The sequence below is a fragment of the Sciurus carolinensis genome, chromosome 12 (assembly GCF_902686445.1).
Source record: "Sciurus carolinensis chromosome 12, mSciCar1.2, whole genome shotgun sequence".
NCBI classification, from domain to species: domain Eukaryota; kingdom Metazoa; phylum Chordata; class Mammalia; order Rodentia; family Sciuridae; genus Sciurus; species Sciurus carolinensis.
The window spans coordinates 100,343,585-100,361,297 of NC_062224.1; the positions used below are offsets into that span (position 1 = coordinate 100,343,585).

The 17,713-nt window shown below is 35.8% G+C and overlaps 1 protein-coding gene across 5 annotated transcripts in view; it reads right to left on the reverse strand.

The window, feature by feature from the left end:
* The window catches only part of Hmcn1 (hemicentin 1), a 413,611-nt gene that overhangs the window by 88,047 nt on the left and 307,851 nt on the right, over positions 1 to 17,713 (reverse strand). For 4 of the 5 annotated variants that reach the window (XM_047520702.1, XM_047520701.1, XM_047520700.1 and 1 more), the window contains 11 exons: positions 14,647 to 14,797; positions 13,028 to 13,222; positions 11,428 to 11,541; positions 8,602 to 8,789; positions 7,228 to 7,324; positions 2,388 to 2,549; positions 1,494 to 1,607; positions 1,177 to 1,379; positions 812 to 893; positions 570 to 701; positions 68 to 217 (listed from right to left, as the gene is read on the reverse strand). In XM_047520702.1, coding sequence (XP_047376658.1) covers positions 68 to 217; positions 570 to 701; positions 812 to 893; positions 1,177 to 1,379; positions 1,494 to 1,607; positions 2,388 to 2,549; positions 7,228 to 7,324; positions 8,602 to 8,789; positions 11,428 to 11,541; positions 13,028 to 13,222; positions 14,647 to 14,797 — 1,588 coding nt within the window. The remainder of the gene's footprint in view (positions 1 to 67; positions 218 to 569; positions 702 to 811; positions 894 to 1,176; positions 1,380 to 1,493; positions 1,608 to 2,387; positions 2,550 to 7,227; positions 7,325 to 8,601; positions 8,790 to 11,427; positions 11,542 to 13,027; positions 13,223 to 14,646; positions 14,798 to 17,713) is intronic. The other variant, XM_047520699.1, reaches the window with a different exon arrangement.

The following is a 17,713-nucleotide window of genomic DNA, read 5'->3' on the forward strand; positions in this document are numbered from 1 at the left end:
ATCATTTTATACTATAGACAGAATGTAACAAAGAAACTGAACATGGATCATGGTGTACATGACATACCTTGAATCAAAAGAACGTAATTCTTCTGTGCCTTCCCCTCCACATTTGATGCAATGCACGTATAGTTTCCACTATCTGAACGCTGAGAACGAGCAATTTGGAGTTTGCTACCTCCAGACAAAATGTGAACTTCAAGGGAGTCAGAATTTTCTACAGGGAGAAACAAAGCAAAACAAAAACTTTTATATTTGACATCTCTGCAATTCACCACCAAACACCACCTTGCTTTACATACTAAGTGTATTTCTCAAAGGTTTTGCCTTTTATTTTATTTATTTCAAATAAAAGTTTTGTACTTTTATTTTAAATGGGTTTTTAAAAAGGGAAAAGCAAGAAAGAATGAATGACCATTCTACAGTGAGTCTATTTTATAAGTTTATATGTCAGTACATTAGACTTGTATTACGCACAGCTATGAGCATAACACTGCAAGTGGGCTAGCTTATAAATCAAGCAATTAAAAGCAAAAGAAAGCAACCACAACAATGCACAAGGGTGTTACCTATGGGCTTGTGGTTCTTTAGCCACACTATGGTGGGAGGTGGGATTCCAGTGGCATCGCAAGTCAAGGTCACCGGATTGCTGATTGTCTCCATAACCACTTCTTTTTCAGGCCCTTCTATACTGGGTGGCACTATAAAAAGACAGAAGAAAATCATGTGTCCTCATTAAGCAAATTCAGGACACTTTCTTTCATTTGCATATCTGGGGGGAAAAAGAGTTGTATTAGAGGCAGATGCTCACCATATACATTGAGGTGGAAATTTTTATCATCCCGTCCTGCTACATTTATAGCTCTACATACATACTGGCCTGTGTCAGATACCTAAAAGAAAAAGATACTATTGTATGTGCTCCATTAAGTGATAGATGACCAATCACACTGTTTGAGTGTAGATTAAATCATCAGTCATCTTTATGTTCAAACGCCCCACTTCTAATCAGCTTCTGCAAGTCTGATACTTTCTTTAAAAATGAAAATAAGGTCAATGACATTGACTGTGTATTTTTAAATAAATACTGTAGTAAAGGGAACATGTGACTTCCAATGATCTCTTCTGCAACCCCACCAGGGAGTCTCAACCTTCAAACAAGAATAAAAGATGCACCTCAGCCTCCTTGACATGCAGGATTTGTCCATCAGCTAAGATCTGAATGTGAGTGGACTCTGTTATCATCTGTCCGCTCTTATACCAGGTGACGACTGGAGGTGGAACAGCATTGGATTCACACTCCAAGGACACTGAAGTTCCTTCTCTTACATTCACTACAGAGACAGACTCGCCGCCATGATCCTTAATGCTTGGGGGCACTGAGGGAAGGAAATAAGAACAGAAGAATTTTTTTTTTCACCAAGTTGCTCAGACAGAAAGTCATGAATACCAGTTTTTGAAAGAAATAATATTATGAGGAGATGAAAACAAACCATAAACAGTCAGGGAAACCTTTTTCTTGCTTTCACCAGCTTGATTGATAGCTACACAAGTGTATTCTCCACCATCAGACACCTTGGCCCGAATAATCTGGAGAGTTCGACCCCCTGTGGGCAGATAGAATGTAAACTGAAGAACAGAAGTTGTTCTAATAACTATCTATAAGATAAATGGTAAAACACATCATTTTCCATAGAAATGATTTGGAATCATTTCATTTATTAAAATGAAATAATTGAGTCAGTTTTCCTTGATCCTTTCTCTTTTTTCATCAATTTTAGTTTTTTATAAAGGAAGAGAACCAAATTCTTCTCTTTGGTAAACAAATATGGAAAGGAAAACTATTTGATATAGGTTCTAGTGAGAAAAGAGTAATTGTACTATAGCTAAAATACCTACAGTGTTTTTTGGGTTTAAATTTTCCATAGTGTAGAGATAACTACAGTCTATTATCTGTCTGTTCTTCTCTTTCATTTTGTCTCTTTTCTCTAATCTGACTGTATTATTGTCTATCTATCTATCTATCTACCATCTATTCATCCATCCATCCATCTTCAAGAAGTGTTGGGATTGATTAAAAACAACCAGTGGTTAATACAATGAAAGTGCTATTTACCATCTACTACTCAGAATTACTAAGCTTTTCTGTTCTTAAATTCCATAATTTGCTGGAGGAGACCTTGTTTTTATACATTCTCACTGAGTTCATAAAAGTCTTTACAGTCTTACCCTAATGGTCCCAAATGGGTTAGAGAGGCATTTTCTGTGAACAAATAAGTGGAGCAAGACAAAAGTTTAGAAAGAAACTAAGTTGAAATGCCATTTGTATTAAAATAGAGGAAAATGAGAAAGTTTCACCCACCTTAAAAGAACGACAAGTTCCTTACCAGGTACAATGAGAGCATTTGTGTTTGGCTTGATGGGCTGTTCATTTCTGAGCCAGCTTAGATCAGGAGGTGGAAAGCCAGAGACCTCACAAGTCAGAGCAATGAAATTGTTCACCACCACAGTGAGATTTTCAGGGTTGGGGCCAATGACACTTGGAGGAACTGTAAAAGCATATATATTAAAAGTGAAATCTGATATCAGAAATGCATATTCCAATTTCTTACATATTAGCCCAAACACAGTGCTCTGCTAAGGCAGAGTTAATGGTTCTGTTAGCTGTCCAGCTGTCTTTACTAGAATTTCTCAGTGTCTTCATCAAGTTTAGGTCCATCAGGTTGGTTTTTCCCAATCGAAAGAAAGAACCAGAATTTTCTAATTAAGAATATTCTACATTTTATTTGTAAAACATAGGTGGAAATTCCTAAGATGGTTTTGTCAAATATTCAAATAAATTTTGTCAAATATTCAAATAAAGACCGAAGAAGTTTTTTTTTTAAAGCACATTTGAATAATCCTTTTAAAAATATTATAGCCTATTTAACGCTTTTCTGTTCTTGTGATGGCAACAATAGAATATAAATTTAATTTTAGGGTATCTGTTTATCAATAAATCATACAGAGTATTTTTACAGTGTAATCAATTTGACTTTCAAGATAAGTAAAAAATTTAAAAACTAATAAAAATATTTGTTCTTCAAACCCCAACCCCAAAATTAAAAAAAAATCAAAAGCAGTGCAGATAAAAAGTGGAATAAAACAGAATCATATGTGCATATGGAATAATTGATGTTTTTTAAGAATACATAGAAAAGCATAGAATCATACATTTGAATGGTTTCCTGTGAAAAGGGAAGGAGGAAAAAGAGCAAGAAGGGGGTGTGAAAATGAATGAATGGGTAAGTTAACACGTAAAAGTAGAAATAGATCTTGGTCAGATTAATGAAGCAGGAGACATAAATTAAAGTATGAAACTAATAAACAATCTATTACATGCACAGTTATATTAAGATTAACTCTTACAATAGCATCAGAAGCAAAATGTCAAAGAGCAGAAATCACTTTTTAAAATGTTACATACTTTTTATTTTTAACCCACTAGTTAATTATGGTTTTAATTCATTAATTTATCAAACATGTGTTGACATACTGGATTCACACATTGTGCGAGGTGGTACAATGTGGAAAACATAGTAATTTGGTGATAATGGAGTTAATAATTTGATGGTAATGACAGACACTAAACTAAAAGTAATAGAACAATTTTTGAGTGGCTGTGCTGTGCTGAACACTGTTTTAAACACCCGACACACGTTATCTCACTGAATCCTGTGTTAGATACAGGCTTGTCCTCATGTTTGAAGGAAGAAGTTGAGTCAGAGGTTGACATCTTGATAAGGACTCACAGCTAGTTACTGGAAGGGACAGGCTTGGAAGCTCAGCAGTCTGGCTCCACAGTTCTCATTCTAAGCCACTGTTTTATGTGAAATGGTAATCACAAGTATAATGAATGTCAATCAGAAGATTAGGGTGACAACAGGGAAGTAACCTAGTTTGGGAATCAGAAGGAGAAAGTGACATGTATGAAGATACTTAAGATACGATCAGGAATAAGCGAAAGGAAATGAGCATGTTTTTCAGAATAAAGGCAGAGCACATACAATGGCCCAAATGGGGGAAAGACCATGGCACCCAGAGGTCGGCAAGAACAGAGTTTGAAGAGCAAGGTAGGGATGGGTGTGCAAAGTATGAAAGGCCTAAGCAAAGATCAGATCCTATAGGATCTTCTGCACAGCATCAAGAACACTGAAACACAGCCTAAGGAATGGGAAGCAGAAAAATAGCATAGCCAAAAATTAATCTAAAGTCGTGGATCTCAAAAAGAACCCAGCTATTATGTATAACCAGAATGCATTTAAAAGCATTAGAAAAATAAAAGCACCAAAAAAAGACATCAATCTTGTGACAGTTTGAGATAACTGGTTAGAAGGCTGCTGGCGCCCAGAAAGGTCAGTTAGACTACTGCCGTAATATCTGCAAAACAAGCCAGGGGGTTGAGGATGGCGTCAGAAATCATTATGGAAGTGGGCACATCCCAGAACACCTTGCAGCAGGTCATCAGAACCCACTGTGGGAAGGTTTAACAGGAGTGGAAGGTGGCAGGGATGACATCAAGATTCTGGTGTCAACTACGGACAGTTGAAATGTGTTGAGATGTGGTACCCTTTCCTAAGACAGGACTCTCTGGAAGAGGAAGACATTTTGTTTTACAAACTTTTTTTTAGTTGTTGATGGACCTTTATTTTTATTTATTTAAATGCTGTGCTGAGAATTGAACCCAGTACCTCACACATGCTAGGTGAGTGCTCTACCACTGAGCCACAACCCCAGTCCAAGAGGAACACATTTGTGAGGAAAGATTATGAGTTTAATTTTAGGGTCATTGTTAGACATTTATGTCAATAAGAAGTAGATATTTGAACCAAAGGATCTGGAGTTCTTAAGAGGGCTCTGGCCAAAGATAAAATATGGAAACTCTTTTTCACATAGAAACTGAAGCCTGGGAGTGCTCAAGATCTCCTAGGAAAGAGCAGGAAGAGAACAATGCCCAGAAGTCGGAGAACTAATGGTCAGGTGGAGGAGGAGGAACTGGCCAACGCCACTGGAGAAAGAGGTTGGAAAGAAAGACAGAAACAAGGGGTGTGGATGTCTCCGAAGCCCAAGGAGGAGAATTTATAAGAAAGTCAGGGGCCAAGAATGTCAGATGTTCAGAAGGAAGAAAGATGCAGCCGGGAGGGTACCTGTTAGACTTTTTAATATGAATGTTAATTCATGAAGCCAGTGATCAGGTTCAGTGGAGTCCTGAAGGTGAAATATGGAAGGCTGGGGTAGGAGCAGGAAGCAGGAATGAGGAGCTGGAGCCATGTAACATACACAGCCATTAGGGAAGCTTGTTTTGAAATAGGGGAGAAAGTGAGGGACACAGTTGGTGAGAAATATGAGTTCTAAGGGAGTCATTTCTTTCTTAAGATGGAAGAGACAAATTTATGTATTCTTGGGAAGGAGCCAGTAAAGAGGGAGAATTTCATTATTTAAGAGAAAGAAAGAGAGGAGGTGGTGTTGCTTTGGGAATGTAATGGGCAGGCACCTAGAGTCAGGTTGATCTTTGGCATTTGGAAAGTGAGTGCACAAAAGAAGCCAGCACAGTCATAGAGGGAGATGTGGTATTGTATTTAAGTGAAAATAACTTAAATTATTTTCCCCAGATGAATTTTCCAATATTTAAGTCATGGGTTCCTGACTTCAGTCAGGAATTCAAGATGTCATTAGCGAGCGAAAGAAGAACCACATTCCTGAACTCCAATCCATGTGCCAAATAAAGCACTAGTGACCACTTCCACTCAAGTCTCTCTCTTCTTCAGGTACTTCTTCTGCACATTAAGAAGAGGCCAAGAATGTGAAGGGAAGAGAATGAACGAGACACTTTTATTTAGCAACTACCTTGACTACAGACACCATTCCAGGTTTAGGAAGACTAAGTTGAATAGGGCGTGACCATTTGCCTAGAGTATTTAGAAGCAGCAAAGACAAAGATACAAAGTATAGCTTAAGGCAACATGTGCAATTGCTATATTTGGGGTATTTACAAGATGCTTTTGATCACACAGAAAGAGAAATACTGCCTAGAAGAACTGGAAAAAATAACCAACATTTTTGTTTTTCGGTATTTATTCTATTGCACTGTACAGATTAGAAAGTGTACTTTTACACTGATTATAATTTGTTTTAAATTTACTTAGAACTAGTAACACATGTGCTTCTGATTTGGTCAGATTTACTCTTAAAATAACCCTTAAAGACATTTATTAAGCACCTATAATGTGTTACTCCCTGTGCTAAGCACTGGAAATACAAGGACACGTGTTTCACAAACAGCAAACTTTGCTAGGTAGTAATACTCCCTATATATTACACTAAAAAAAAATCCATCATGCTAAAGAAAAGTGTTTTGAAGGGAAGAAATTTTTCATGAAAATTTCAGCTACTTACAAGACAAGTTAAAATTTTATGTATATATGCATATACTTATATGTCATTATATATATAGTTCATATAACATTTGTTATATATTACTCATATTATATATATATATATATAAAACTCATGCAAAGGGAATCTTTCATAATAATTTTATCATTTCTAATTTAATATTCTGGAAGCAGCTGCATCTCATGAACATAAAATTACTCTTTTGTAGTAGACATACAAATGCCTTTTTTTAGTGAAAAAAAATATATGTATGTGTATATATATATACTTATGGAATTTTTAGCACTATAAGAACTTAAGTCTCACAAATGAACTAGGCGTGCTGGTGATTTTTAAGGAATTAATTTAAGACCAAAAACCGACATTTCTCCTCTCCAGGAAGGATGTTAGCTATTGGAAGATGTAACTCAATGTGAATTCTGCAGCTAAGAACCAAAACTGGTTCTAATCAGGCCTAGTAGCTACATTTTTATGATAGAAAATCATCTATATTTGATTCTACTTGCACTAAACTTGAAGTATTTCAGATTTCAAATTTTTATTTTGCTTTCACATATGAAGAAGTACTTGCTTTCTCTTGAGGGACTAAAATAATATAAAATTGGCCTTCCTAGAAGTTTTGTACTTTATAAATCCTATTAGTTATAGTAGAAAGAAGAAAGGAGGCTGAATGCATGTAGGTTCCACATGTTGATCAAGTTAACTACAGGAAATGAGTTATAGAATGTAGAATGTGGCTTCCCTGCCCTTTCAAGCATACCCTACCAGATGGTTTCAGAACTGAGCTCTTACCATGAACATTGAGGTTAAAATATTTTTTGGCACTTCCAGCTGTGTTCCCAGCAATGCACACATACCTGCCGATGTCTGTTATTTGAGTATTTAGAATCTAAGGGGAAAATGAAGAAATTACAACTAAAATTTAAATAAAGCAACTTGCAATATTTCTCATTTTTAAAGAATAAACAATACATGTTCTATCTAATTAATATCAGATGAACATAAGAAAATAAATCTCTTGTGCATACTGGTGCTGATGATGGCTTTTAGACCCATGGATTTGGTTCACTCTTCAGAATTTTGCCAACACTGTGTGAGGGAGCCATGAGTGGCTTGCTGGAGGTGGCGATCGTGGGCAGCAGAATCAGCCCAGTTACTGCATTTGAAGCTCCGGGTGTTAGTAAGAGCTCAGACAAGCTCACCAGAGCCATATAATTGTTCCACAAGTCTTTGCAGACACTTGAGTATGCCCAGCTGAGACCAGAAACATCACCCAGGCACTAGCAGACGCATGAGCTAAACAAATGCTTATTTCAAGTCACTAATTTTTGGAGTGGTTTGTTTTACAAGACAACAGTTAACGAATAGAGCAGTATATTTTCTTTATTTTAGTATGCAGAAATTTTTATCCATTCATCTGTGTATCTTTTGGCTTTATACACAAAAACATTTAAACATTTTGGTAGAGGATGTGTGATATCAAGTAGAAATATTCACGATACTTAGGTGGTAATTTGAGAATGATAGGTAGTGAGCCTGATGCTTTTTATGCATAAAGAACTCTGTGACATATGTCCACTGTGTTGGATACACTGATAGTTATGCTCAGATTCTTGGGTCAATGCAGTATTATTTATTATGCTCAAGGAGTAACCTAAACCATATCTTAATAAAAAAATCAGTGTTATTTCTATACATGCCTAACTTTCTCTTAGGACACTAGAGTAGAAAAACATAGACATGCCCATCGATAAACAATGATCTGGTATATTTATGTGGTTTCCATTATTACTTGTAATAAGGACACATATTAATATACAAAGAACCTTATGCCACACAATTTTATCATCAGGAAATATGCAACAGAAAGACTTGCAATAATGAGTTTTTTATAATGTGGCTTTTATCGCAAAGTCTATATCGTGGTGAATTTAGCAGTGTGTCCATGTAGAAACAGTTTCTAGAAGAATTCATATCAAACTGTTAGCAGCGGTCGTTTCTGATAGTGGGAATAAAATGGGAAAGAAGAATTTTAGTTGTATGTTCTTGATGTTCTTTACACACAACCTTTATAAACTAATAAAATTATTTTTGAAAAATCTGAGGCAGTTATTATAAAGTACAAAATCAAAAGAGACTGTTTCGAAAGGAAAGTTTTACTTTTACCTGTAGAATTCTGCCATTAGATAGAAATTTATGATGCTCATCTTCTAGCACGGACTGTCCATCCTTTTGCCAGGAATTCCTGGGTGCTGGGCTACCGCTGGACGAACACTCCAGCAGGACGCTCTGGTTCACCAGCACAGTGATCTCTTCAGGGAGATCGCGATTTGCTCCCTTGATAACTGGTGGCACTAACAAATGATTGCGACAAAGATATTGACAGGCAACAAGGGCTTTTCTAAATTATTCTAGTTCTCTGACAGCTGTAAGCGACAACTGCTGCTAAGGATCGGGCTAAAGGAACACTCAAGCATTGCTGGTGGGACTGCAACTTAGCATAACCCTTTGGGAAGCAGTATAAATATTTCTAAAAGGCCAAGAATGGAACCACTATATGACCCAGCTCTCTCACTCCTTGGTATTTATCCAAAAGAATTAAAATCAACATATGGTAGTGATAACATACATACCAATGCTTAGAGCAGCACAATCCACAATAGCCAAGTTATGGAACCAATCTACATGCTCACCAATAGATGAATGGAAAAAGAAAATGCTATAGATACACAATAGAGTTGTACTTAGCCACAAAGAAGAATGACATTATGTCACTTGATGGTAAATGGACAGAACAGGAGAACATAATGCTAAGTGAAATAAGCCAGACTCTGAATATGAAGGGTAGAACGTTTTCTCTTAATGTGGAAGCAAGAGAGAAAAAATTCTAAAAAGGGAATCTTGTGAAAATAGAAGGGAGATCAGTGAAGTAGAGGTGGAGGACCAAAGGGGAGGGAGGCAGGGAGGGAAAGCGGAAGAATTGGAGAATGAAAGTGACCAAATTACACTAGAAGCATGCATGAATATATCACAATACATTCCAATTTCATATATAACTATAATGCATCAATTAAGAAATAGATAGATAGTAGGAAGACCAATAGGGTAGAGGAAGGAGATCAGGGGAGTGAGATGGCAAAGGAGGTGGACAGTACTGGTGATTGAAATGAGGAAAACTATGTTATATGCATTTATGAATACATCAAAACGAACTGCAGTATTATGTGTAACTACAACGCACTAAAAACAAAGTCTGAGATGATAACAGAGAAGCAAAGCTTGAAGGAGAAACCACCATCCTCAAGGAATGTTTTATACGAATAAGTGAGGATAGTGACAAAAGTGTTTGAGTTTGGCTTTACTCTCATCCCTCCTTGTCTTAGCTATGCTGGGTTAAACCCTCCCACTTAGTTCAGTTCCAGTTCTTTCCCAATACAACTTGTCTTGCTTCTCTCTCAGTCTCTCTCACTAGGCCTTCTGTGATTTCAAGTACACATATAAGAAGCATTTGTACAAGTCAATGTTCAAGACTAATTATAGCTTTTAAAAGTGTATTTGATAATGGGGGAACTTTAGAATATGTAGAAGGAAATGAGAGGGAGGGGGGTATGAAAAATGGTGGAATGAGACAGAAATCATTACCCTATGTACATGTATGATTACACGAATGGTATTAATCTACATTGTGTACAACCATAGACATGAAATTATGTACCTCATTTGTTACAATGAATCGAAATGTAGTCCATAAAAAATTAAAAGCTAAATAAAAAAAGTATATTTGAAATGTTCAGAGTTGGTCTTATTTATAAGGGAATCATCTGACTGTTCAAAGTGTTTCCCAGTCTTAACATGGGTAGTATGAGCATTAGCATCACCAGTAGTGTGGTAAGCAATGCAAATTCTTGGGCCCCAACCATACCTCCTCAATAGGCATCTTTAAGAAGGGCCAAGAAATCACTTTTAGTAAGCTCTCCAGGTGATCTTTAATTACTCTAGAGTTGAAAAGTTTTGTGCTAGATTTTCCTACATATTCATTCTCATTTAAAAGAACACCACAGAATCCAGGGTACATGCCAGTTATGAAAAATCACATATTACCCATAGAATTTTTCGAAAATTGAAATGTTAAGTGAACTAGGAATAGATGTGTTGGCTGGTTTTGTAAATGTAGATATTTATTTTCAGAGCAAATAATCACTCTTTTGTTTTAAAAACTTAGTTCTGTTTTTGTTTCACTCTGTTAAAATACACCATCTTGTTAGCCATTGTAAAGATGGCTAAGTTTAATGAACATGCAGCCTTGTGGTATTTGGGTCTCCAACGATTACACTGAAATTCTGTAAATAAAGTAATCAATGCCACAAAGCATGTAACAGAATGTCAACATTATTTTCCACACTGATGGTTACATTATTTTTACTGATGTCAGCTCTACTTGATGCTGTATCCTCAGTGCTTAGCTCAGTGCCTGCCATATAGAGAGCAGCAGGCATTTCATGTCAAATCAAATTTTTTTTATTATTGTAAACAAATGGGATACATGTTGTTTCTCTGTTAAAATCAATTTTTAATTTTAGTGTTTTCTCTCTTCTATCTCATTTCATGCTTCCTTTATAAACTGCTCTTTGCATTGAAAACAAAGTCAAAAGGAAAAAGGAAAGGTCAAATCCTGTTGATCTCTTTAAAGCCACATAAGACAGCTCTGCTCTGAGATTCATGAGTGAATAATTTCTCTCTCTCTCTCTGTCTTTCTCTCTCTCTTTCTCTCCCCCCTTTTTGTTAAAGCCATTTTGTTATTTGATATCCCAGGAGTACTGACTAATGTACTCTCAATTTGTACATAAGACAATTAATTCCCTGGAAGAGCTATCGGTTTCTGATTATCTAATAGTCTCTAGAGTGCTCAGGGTAAGAGCTGGTAAACATCAGTTCCTGAAAAATATTTTTGAGGGAAAGAATTCATAATAAACAAAAAGAAAACAAACTCACAGAGCACACGGACATCATACTGCAGGGAATCTTCTCCAGCTTCATTCACAGCCACACAGGTATACCTTCCAGCATCTTCTACTTTAGCCCGGGGAATCTGCAATACTCGCCCTCCTGAAAACATACCACAGTATGTTTACTTTTCTAAAACTCAGGGTGAACACAGATCAGAAACAGAGATGTAATTAACTTTTCACACCTACTAGCTTCCTTACATTTTTTTTCAAGATTCCTACTTCAACCAATCATTCAGTTTTAATTTCAGACACTACCCACCTTCATAACAAATAGTACGTTACCAAAAGTGATATGATATTGAAATATGAATCAGATCTCCTGAGCAAAAAACAGGTCATGTGGATTTTGCTAGAGGTGGCAAATGCTACTCTCTGCCCTGCATCATATAACATATGGAATGTTATGCAGTGACTTGTTGCTTTTACAGTTTTGAATATTTTAAATAGATGTTCATTGCTTCCTGTAAGTATTCAGTTGTGAAAGCAATATTCAGGGATGTGAAAGTATAAAGGGGACTATTATTACATGTGATTATGTACAGTATTATACATATAATATTAAAAGAATAACTCTGTGTATGTTTAAGCTTTTTGTGTTAAAACTAAGATAAAATTTGCAGCAATTATATAGTGAACCATGTTCACTATTTAAACTCCATGCCATTTGCTTTATTTCTGTCATATGTATATAATCTTTTTCTGAACCATTTGAGAGTACGTTGGAAGTATGATTACCTTTCACACTAAAAACTCATAAATCTGTACTTCACAAGAATAAGGGTAATCCCTTACATAACATGACTACAATAATCAAAAACAGGACATTTAAAATGAATTCAAAACTACTGAATTCATACTCCATATTCAAATTTCTTTTCATTATTATTTCAGTATATAAATTTATAGCCATTTTTTCGCAGACCCACATGAAACCTAGGATCATATATTACATATAGCTGTCATATCTATTTAGTCTCTTTCCATTTTTTAAAAATTTTCAAGATATTCTTTCACTTAACTGAGGTCATATTTACACATATTTATTTACTACACTGATCTTAAGTGCATGATGTGATGAGTTCTGACATGTCCTGACATTTTGAAAAGCCTTCCAAATATTATTCCACAACACTTTTAACATCTTTTTCCATCAACAAACCATGTAATAACTAAAATATTTGAAATAATCTTAGCCATTTATTTATGATAAAAGCATTTAATAAACTGAATAGTAACCATTTGCAAGTATATATTAGAATTTAGATTAGTAATGTACAGAAACCAAACTGATTATCTCAATGCACTAATAGAAAAAAGGGGCATGAAGAAGTTCAAAGAATTTCATAAGTTGGTAGAGGGATGCTGTAACAGACTGAGAAGTTTACAGAAATGTTCCAGGCTATTGTCAAATTCTCAAGTTAGACTCCCCTGGATTGAAGGTCACGCATACCGGTGGCACTCAACAGCCTGTCAGCTAAATTCCACGGTCAGAGTCCAATCTATTTAATTTGTCTAGGAAAAGAGAAGGGACAGACTTGGCACAGACTCCTGTCTTTACTTTGTTCATAGAAATCTTCACCTACCTGGTAAAATCAATACTCTATCACCTGAGGTCAGAGGACGGCCATCTTTGTACCATGTCAGTATAGGAGGAGGGGCAGCATTTGTCTCGCAGTAAAGGGAAATGGGGTTGTTGATGATCACATCTTTAGCTTCACCACTCCTGCCAGTATCTAGCATGTTTCCAATTTCCCAGAGTTTCTGAAAACTTGGAGGAACTATGGAGGAAAGGAATTAAGTTTTGGTTAAGTGTGACTGTCAGTGTCTATCCACTAAGCAAAGATCTTGACTCTGTTTTGACAAGGGTGATGAGTTCCTATAAAAAGTTAGACACATAAAAATATTTTCAAGGACTTGTGCATCTACCAATGTACTTAGCCACACAAAGAAGTAGACAGAATCAGAGTGGGTTCAGACGTGAAAGAACAAGAAATAAGGGGCTCAGAGGGCATTGCTCTCCCTGTCAAGGGCTCTGGCACTTGCATGATAAAGCAACCCACTCTCAAGATTAGCAGGGCTAAGAAATACCATCATAGCCGGAAAAACTTATTTGAAGGACCACTAAAAAATACTGTCTCAATAGATGGCATTTACCAATGATTGACTTTGAAAGGCTGAAGAAATTATGTAACCAGGATTAGAAATGGCATTAAGAAAAATCCTAAGACATCCTCATACTTTTCTGGGAATAAGGAAGAACTTTCTTGAAGGCCATATGTACATAGAAAGCATTAACAAAGAACATAACATCTAATCTAAAACTTCCACTCTTAAAAGTTTATGAAAAATCAAAAATGTACAAAAGTTGTATGGAGACTGATATTCAATGCAGTGTTATTTGTGAGTAAAGAAAATTTGGAAATAACCTAGATGTTCAACAATAGAAATCTGGTTAAACAATCATTTGGATGATAAACTGATGAAACAGGCAGAGTTCTTCAAAATCATGTTTAGGCCTGGGGGGTAGCTCCATGGTAGAGGATTTGTTTGGCATGCACAAGTTCCCAGGTTCCATTCCCAGTACAGAAAACAAAATAAACTCGCATTGAAGAGTTAGTAACTTCCAGAATGCTAATATCAACCACAATCAGAGAAGGTGTCATTTTTCAATCATTTTTCAATCATTTTACTGACATACTTTATCTCATTGGGATTCACTGCAATTCTAGAAGGCATACATTTTAGAAGTGAGAAATGAGGACTTAAAATATTTAGGTAACTTGTCCAAGTCACAAAGCTTGTAGGAGCTGTAATTACCATTAATTCAAAGTCTGGCTACTGTAAATTTTGTTCTTCATTGTTTTCCTGTCTTCCATGTCAATGCTATTTTAAAAATGTCATAATATAATATTAGAGAAATGCTAACGTAATAGAGAGGTCTGTATTGTGTGATCCAATTTCTGCAAATGAAGTATACATTTAAAAAACAGCAGAAGAAAGACATAAAAACGACAGGGAGGGTCATCCTGAGAAATGGCATTATTTCTTTCTCCCTTAATTTCTTGAATACAAAATTTCAATAATGATTTCATATTACTGTCAACAGAAATGAAACTATTGAAAATAAATCAAGCCAAATCTCTATTGCATTACTTTGACATATAATGTAAATTAAACTTTATACAACAAACATTAGTATTACCTTGAATATTCACATCAAAATCCAACTCATCTTCACCTGCTAGGTTAGAGGCTACACAAGTGTATCTTCCAGTGTCTGATATTTGAGCTTCCTTTATTTGAAGTGTGTGCCCATTTGCAGCAATATTAACATGATCATCCGATTTCAGTGGCTGTGATCCAATGATAATAATGTTAATATTAAGTACTCTCATAAATCTTCTAAGACACCATGCAGTTCATCATTTTTAGATTCTTTTAATAAATGACAGTAAGATGTTAAATAAAATATTCAAGACAGCAATAATTTAATCAGTGTACTTTGATTAAATTGTTTTTCTTTTTTGCTTAATAAAATTTTTGATTATTAAAAATTGTAGCTTATATGGTTTACATTTATGCCAGGTATTTGTGGGTGATGCATTTAAATATTTTTAATGCTAAAAATAAGTTCCTAGATACTGTATCTATTTTTCTATATAGGAAAAAAGGTTTATTTAGCTAATCTAGTATTTTTTTAAAGTATCTTTTATGATAATTTCGTAGAAAAAGCCAGAATGTCTTTATGAAAAATTGAGGGCATGAGTCCATCTGATGTGATCTAAAATTATCATATCACTACTTCACAACAAAAACAAAATGTTTAAGCTACAGATATTTCACACAGTATGTCTTATGGAAATTATTACTATGCTCCTGGCTCACTGCCCCCTCTTCCAGCTGTTCCTTCTTCTCTCTCATAATTCATGGTGATTTCAATGCCCCCACAGTCACCCAAAACTGTGTTCTCTCATGTCCTTGACCTCTCTCCTTGAATTCTTTTGTCCCCCACCCTTGCTCAGTCAGCATGTAGGAGAGTCGTACCTAGACCTGACAATTATCAACAACTGTACCCCTTTATAATCTCAGTTTCAAGTCCTTACTCTAACTACCACCTCCTAACTTTAACTCACTTCCTTAAGCATCCCAGTTCCAATCAATTTTTGATCCCCTAGGAGGACCTTGGAATCTTTTCACTGCTTCTCACGCCAACCTGTATTCCCTCCTTAGCCAGAAAAGGACTACCATGATAATCACCCTTTGTATAATCCCTCAACTCCCTTATTCCTTCTCCCTTTTTTTCACTCTACTGGCAAAACCTAAGACTCCCCTGGTCTACTCAAAGGACATTCCTCCACCATCTGTGCCCTCTCTTATTTACACCATCATCAATTTATTTCATTCTACTAAAGTTTTAATCTTAAAAAAATTTCTCTTTTGCTGCAACCTACTCCAAGATTTCCAATGGCCCTTTATAGTCAACTAATTTTAAAATGTCCTCTACACTCTCTCCAGTTTCTTTCCTTTCACCTTTTCTTGAATCTGATCCAATCAAATTATTGTCATCTCTACTTGACCGAAAAGACTTGTCAAGGTCACCAGTGATGTCCATGTTGCTAGATTTAGTGGTCAATTCAAAGTCTCATTTTACCTGCTCAGTGGTATTTGACATGGCTTAATCCACCTTCATTGTGAAATACTTTCTCCCTCTCATCTTTTGAGAGGCTACACTTTCTACTCCTCAACTTCCAAATGCAGGAGTATTCCAGAGCTTCAACTTTGCATCTCTTCTCTTTCTCTCCCATCTCACTCTCCTAATGATGCCATTCAAAATCTTGGACTCATCTCTTTCCTTCACATCCCACATCCTGCTACCACTGTGGTCCAAGTGACTACCTGTCTTCTGGACTATGTCAATAACTTCAGAGCTGGACTCTGTCTTCTGCAACTGGAGAAACCAATGCAATCCTTTTGAAACCTTAAATCTGTCATAGCAAGTCTTATCATTCAATCTTGTGTTCACATTTCCCATTTGGCATTCTCACAGGACATGGACATACTGGCAGGAGACCTAGCACTCACTACCCCTTGGATCACATCTTCTGTGTTCCCATTGGTTACTGACACTATAGTCCAAATGTCTCAGGGCCTTTGTTCTGGCTACCCACTCTACTTTGGAATATTTCAAAAATCTTCTGTCTGCTCCCTTCATTTTCTCTGGGTTTTTGCTTAAAGATCACCTTATCACAGAGGCCTTTTCTATTTAAGTAAAGGCTCACACTCCTCACACTTGGTATCTTCTCCTTGACTGAGTTTCCTCCATGACACCTATCCCAGCTGACACACTCTGTGTTTTACTGCTTTGTTTAGTTTTTGTCTCCCCCAAACTTATACAGTCAGAGATTTTTATCTGCTTCTTTTATAGCAGTATCCCCTGCACCTAAAACCATGTCTGGAAAAAAAAATACATGCTTAATTAACAATTTGGGATGCAATGAATCATCATTAACCTGATAACACACATAAAAAGCACAGTTTAAATTTTCTATGTTAAAATAAAAACTTCAGAGTCTAAATACACAAAAGTCAAAGACTCTTTCAAAATTTATCATGGTTACTACTGCAAATATTTCTCATGTTTTTTTTTTTCCTTTCAAAAACAATGCTTCACTCAAGCAGCATTGCTTATCTGAAGAAAGAAACAACAGAATAAAGGATATAGAAAATAAATTAAAAACAATACTTTTTGTTCATATTGTAGGGAACGAATCCCAAGTCCTAAAAAATTCAGCAGTTTAAAGCATCCTAATTTGACCAATTTCAGAGTCAGAATTGGAAACTGTAATTTAACTACTTGTAGTGAAGTTAAAGAAAAACACACTTCTACTACAATTCTAGTCTGCATTCTATGTTTATGTATGTGTATGTGTTTGTCTATAAGGATACATGTGTGGGAACCAAAAGGGATGAAAATGCTTAAGAGAAAATTAAAAAATAAAATACTAATACCATTTTGAAGGAGAAAGGAATGGTTCCCAGTGAACTTCTATAGAATTGGTATTGTACCATGGAGGATGTTTGTAGTCAGAAAAGAAACTATAAACAGAACATGGTGGGAGTTCTATAGTTTTCCTTCTGCAATGGCTTCCAGATGAAACTTGCTTATATGAGATGATGTTTTTCCTAGCTGCCAGTATTGCAAAATCCAGCTGGGATCTGAGAAAATATAAGCCATATCTTTCCTGCATCTTAAATCCTGACTATGACCT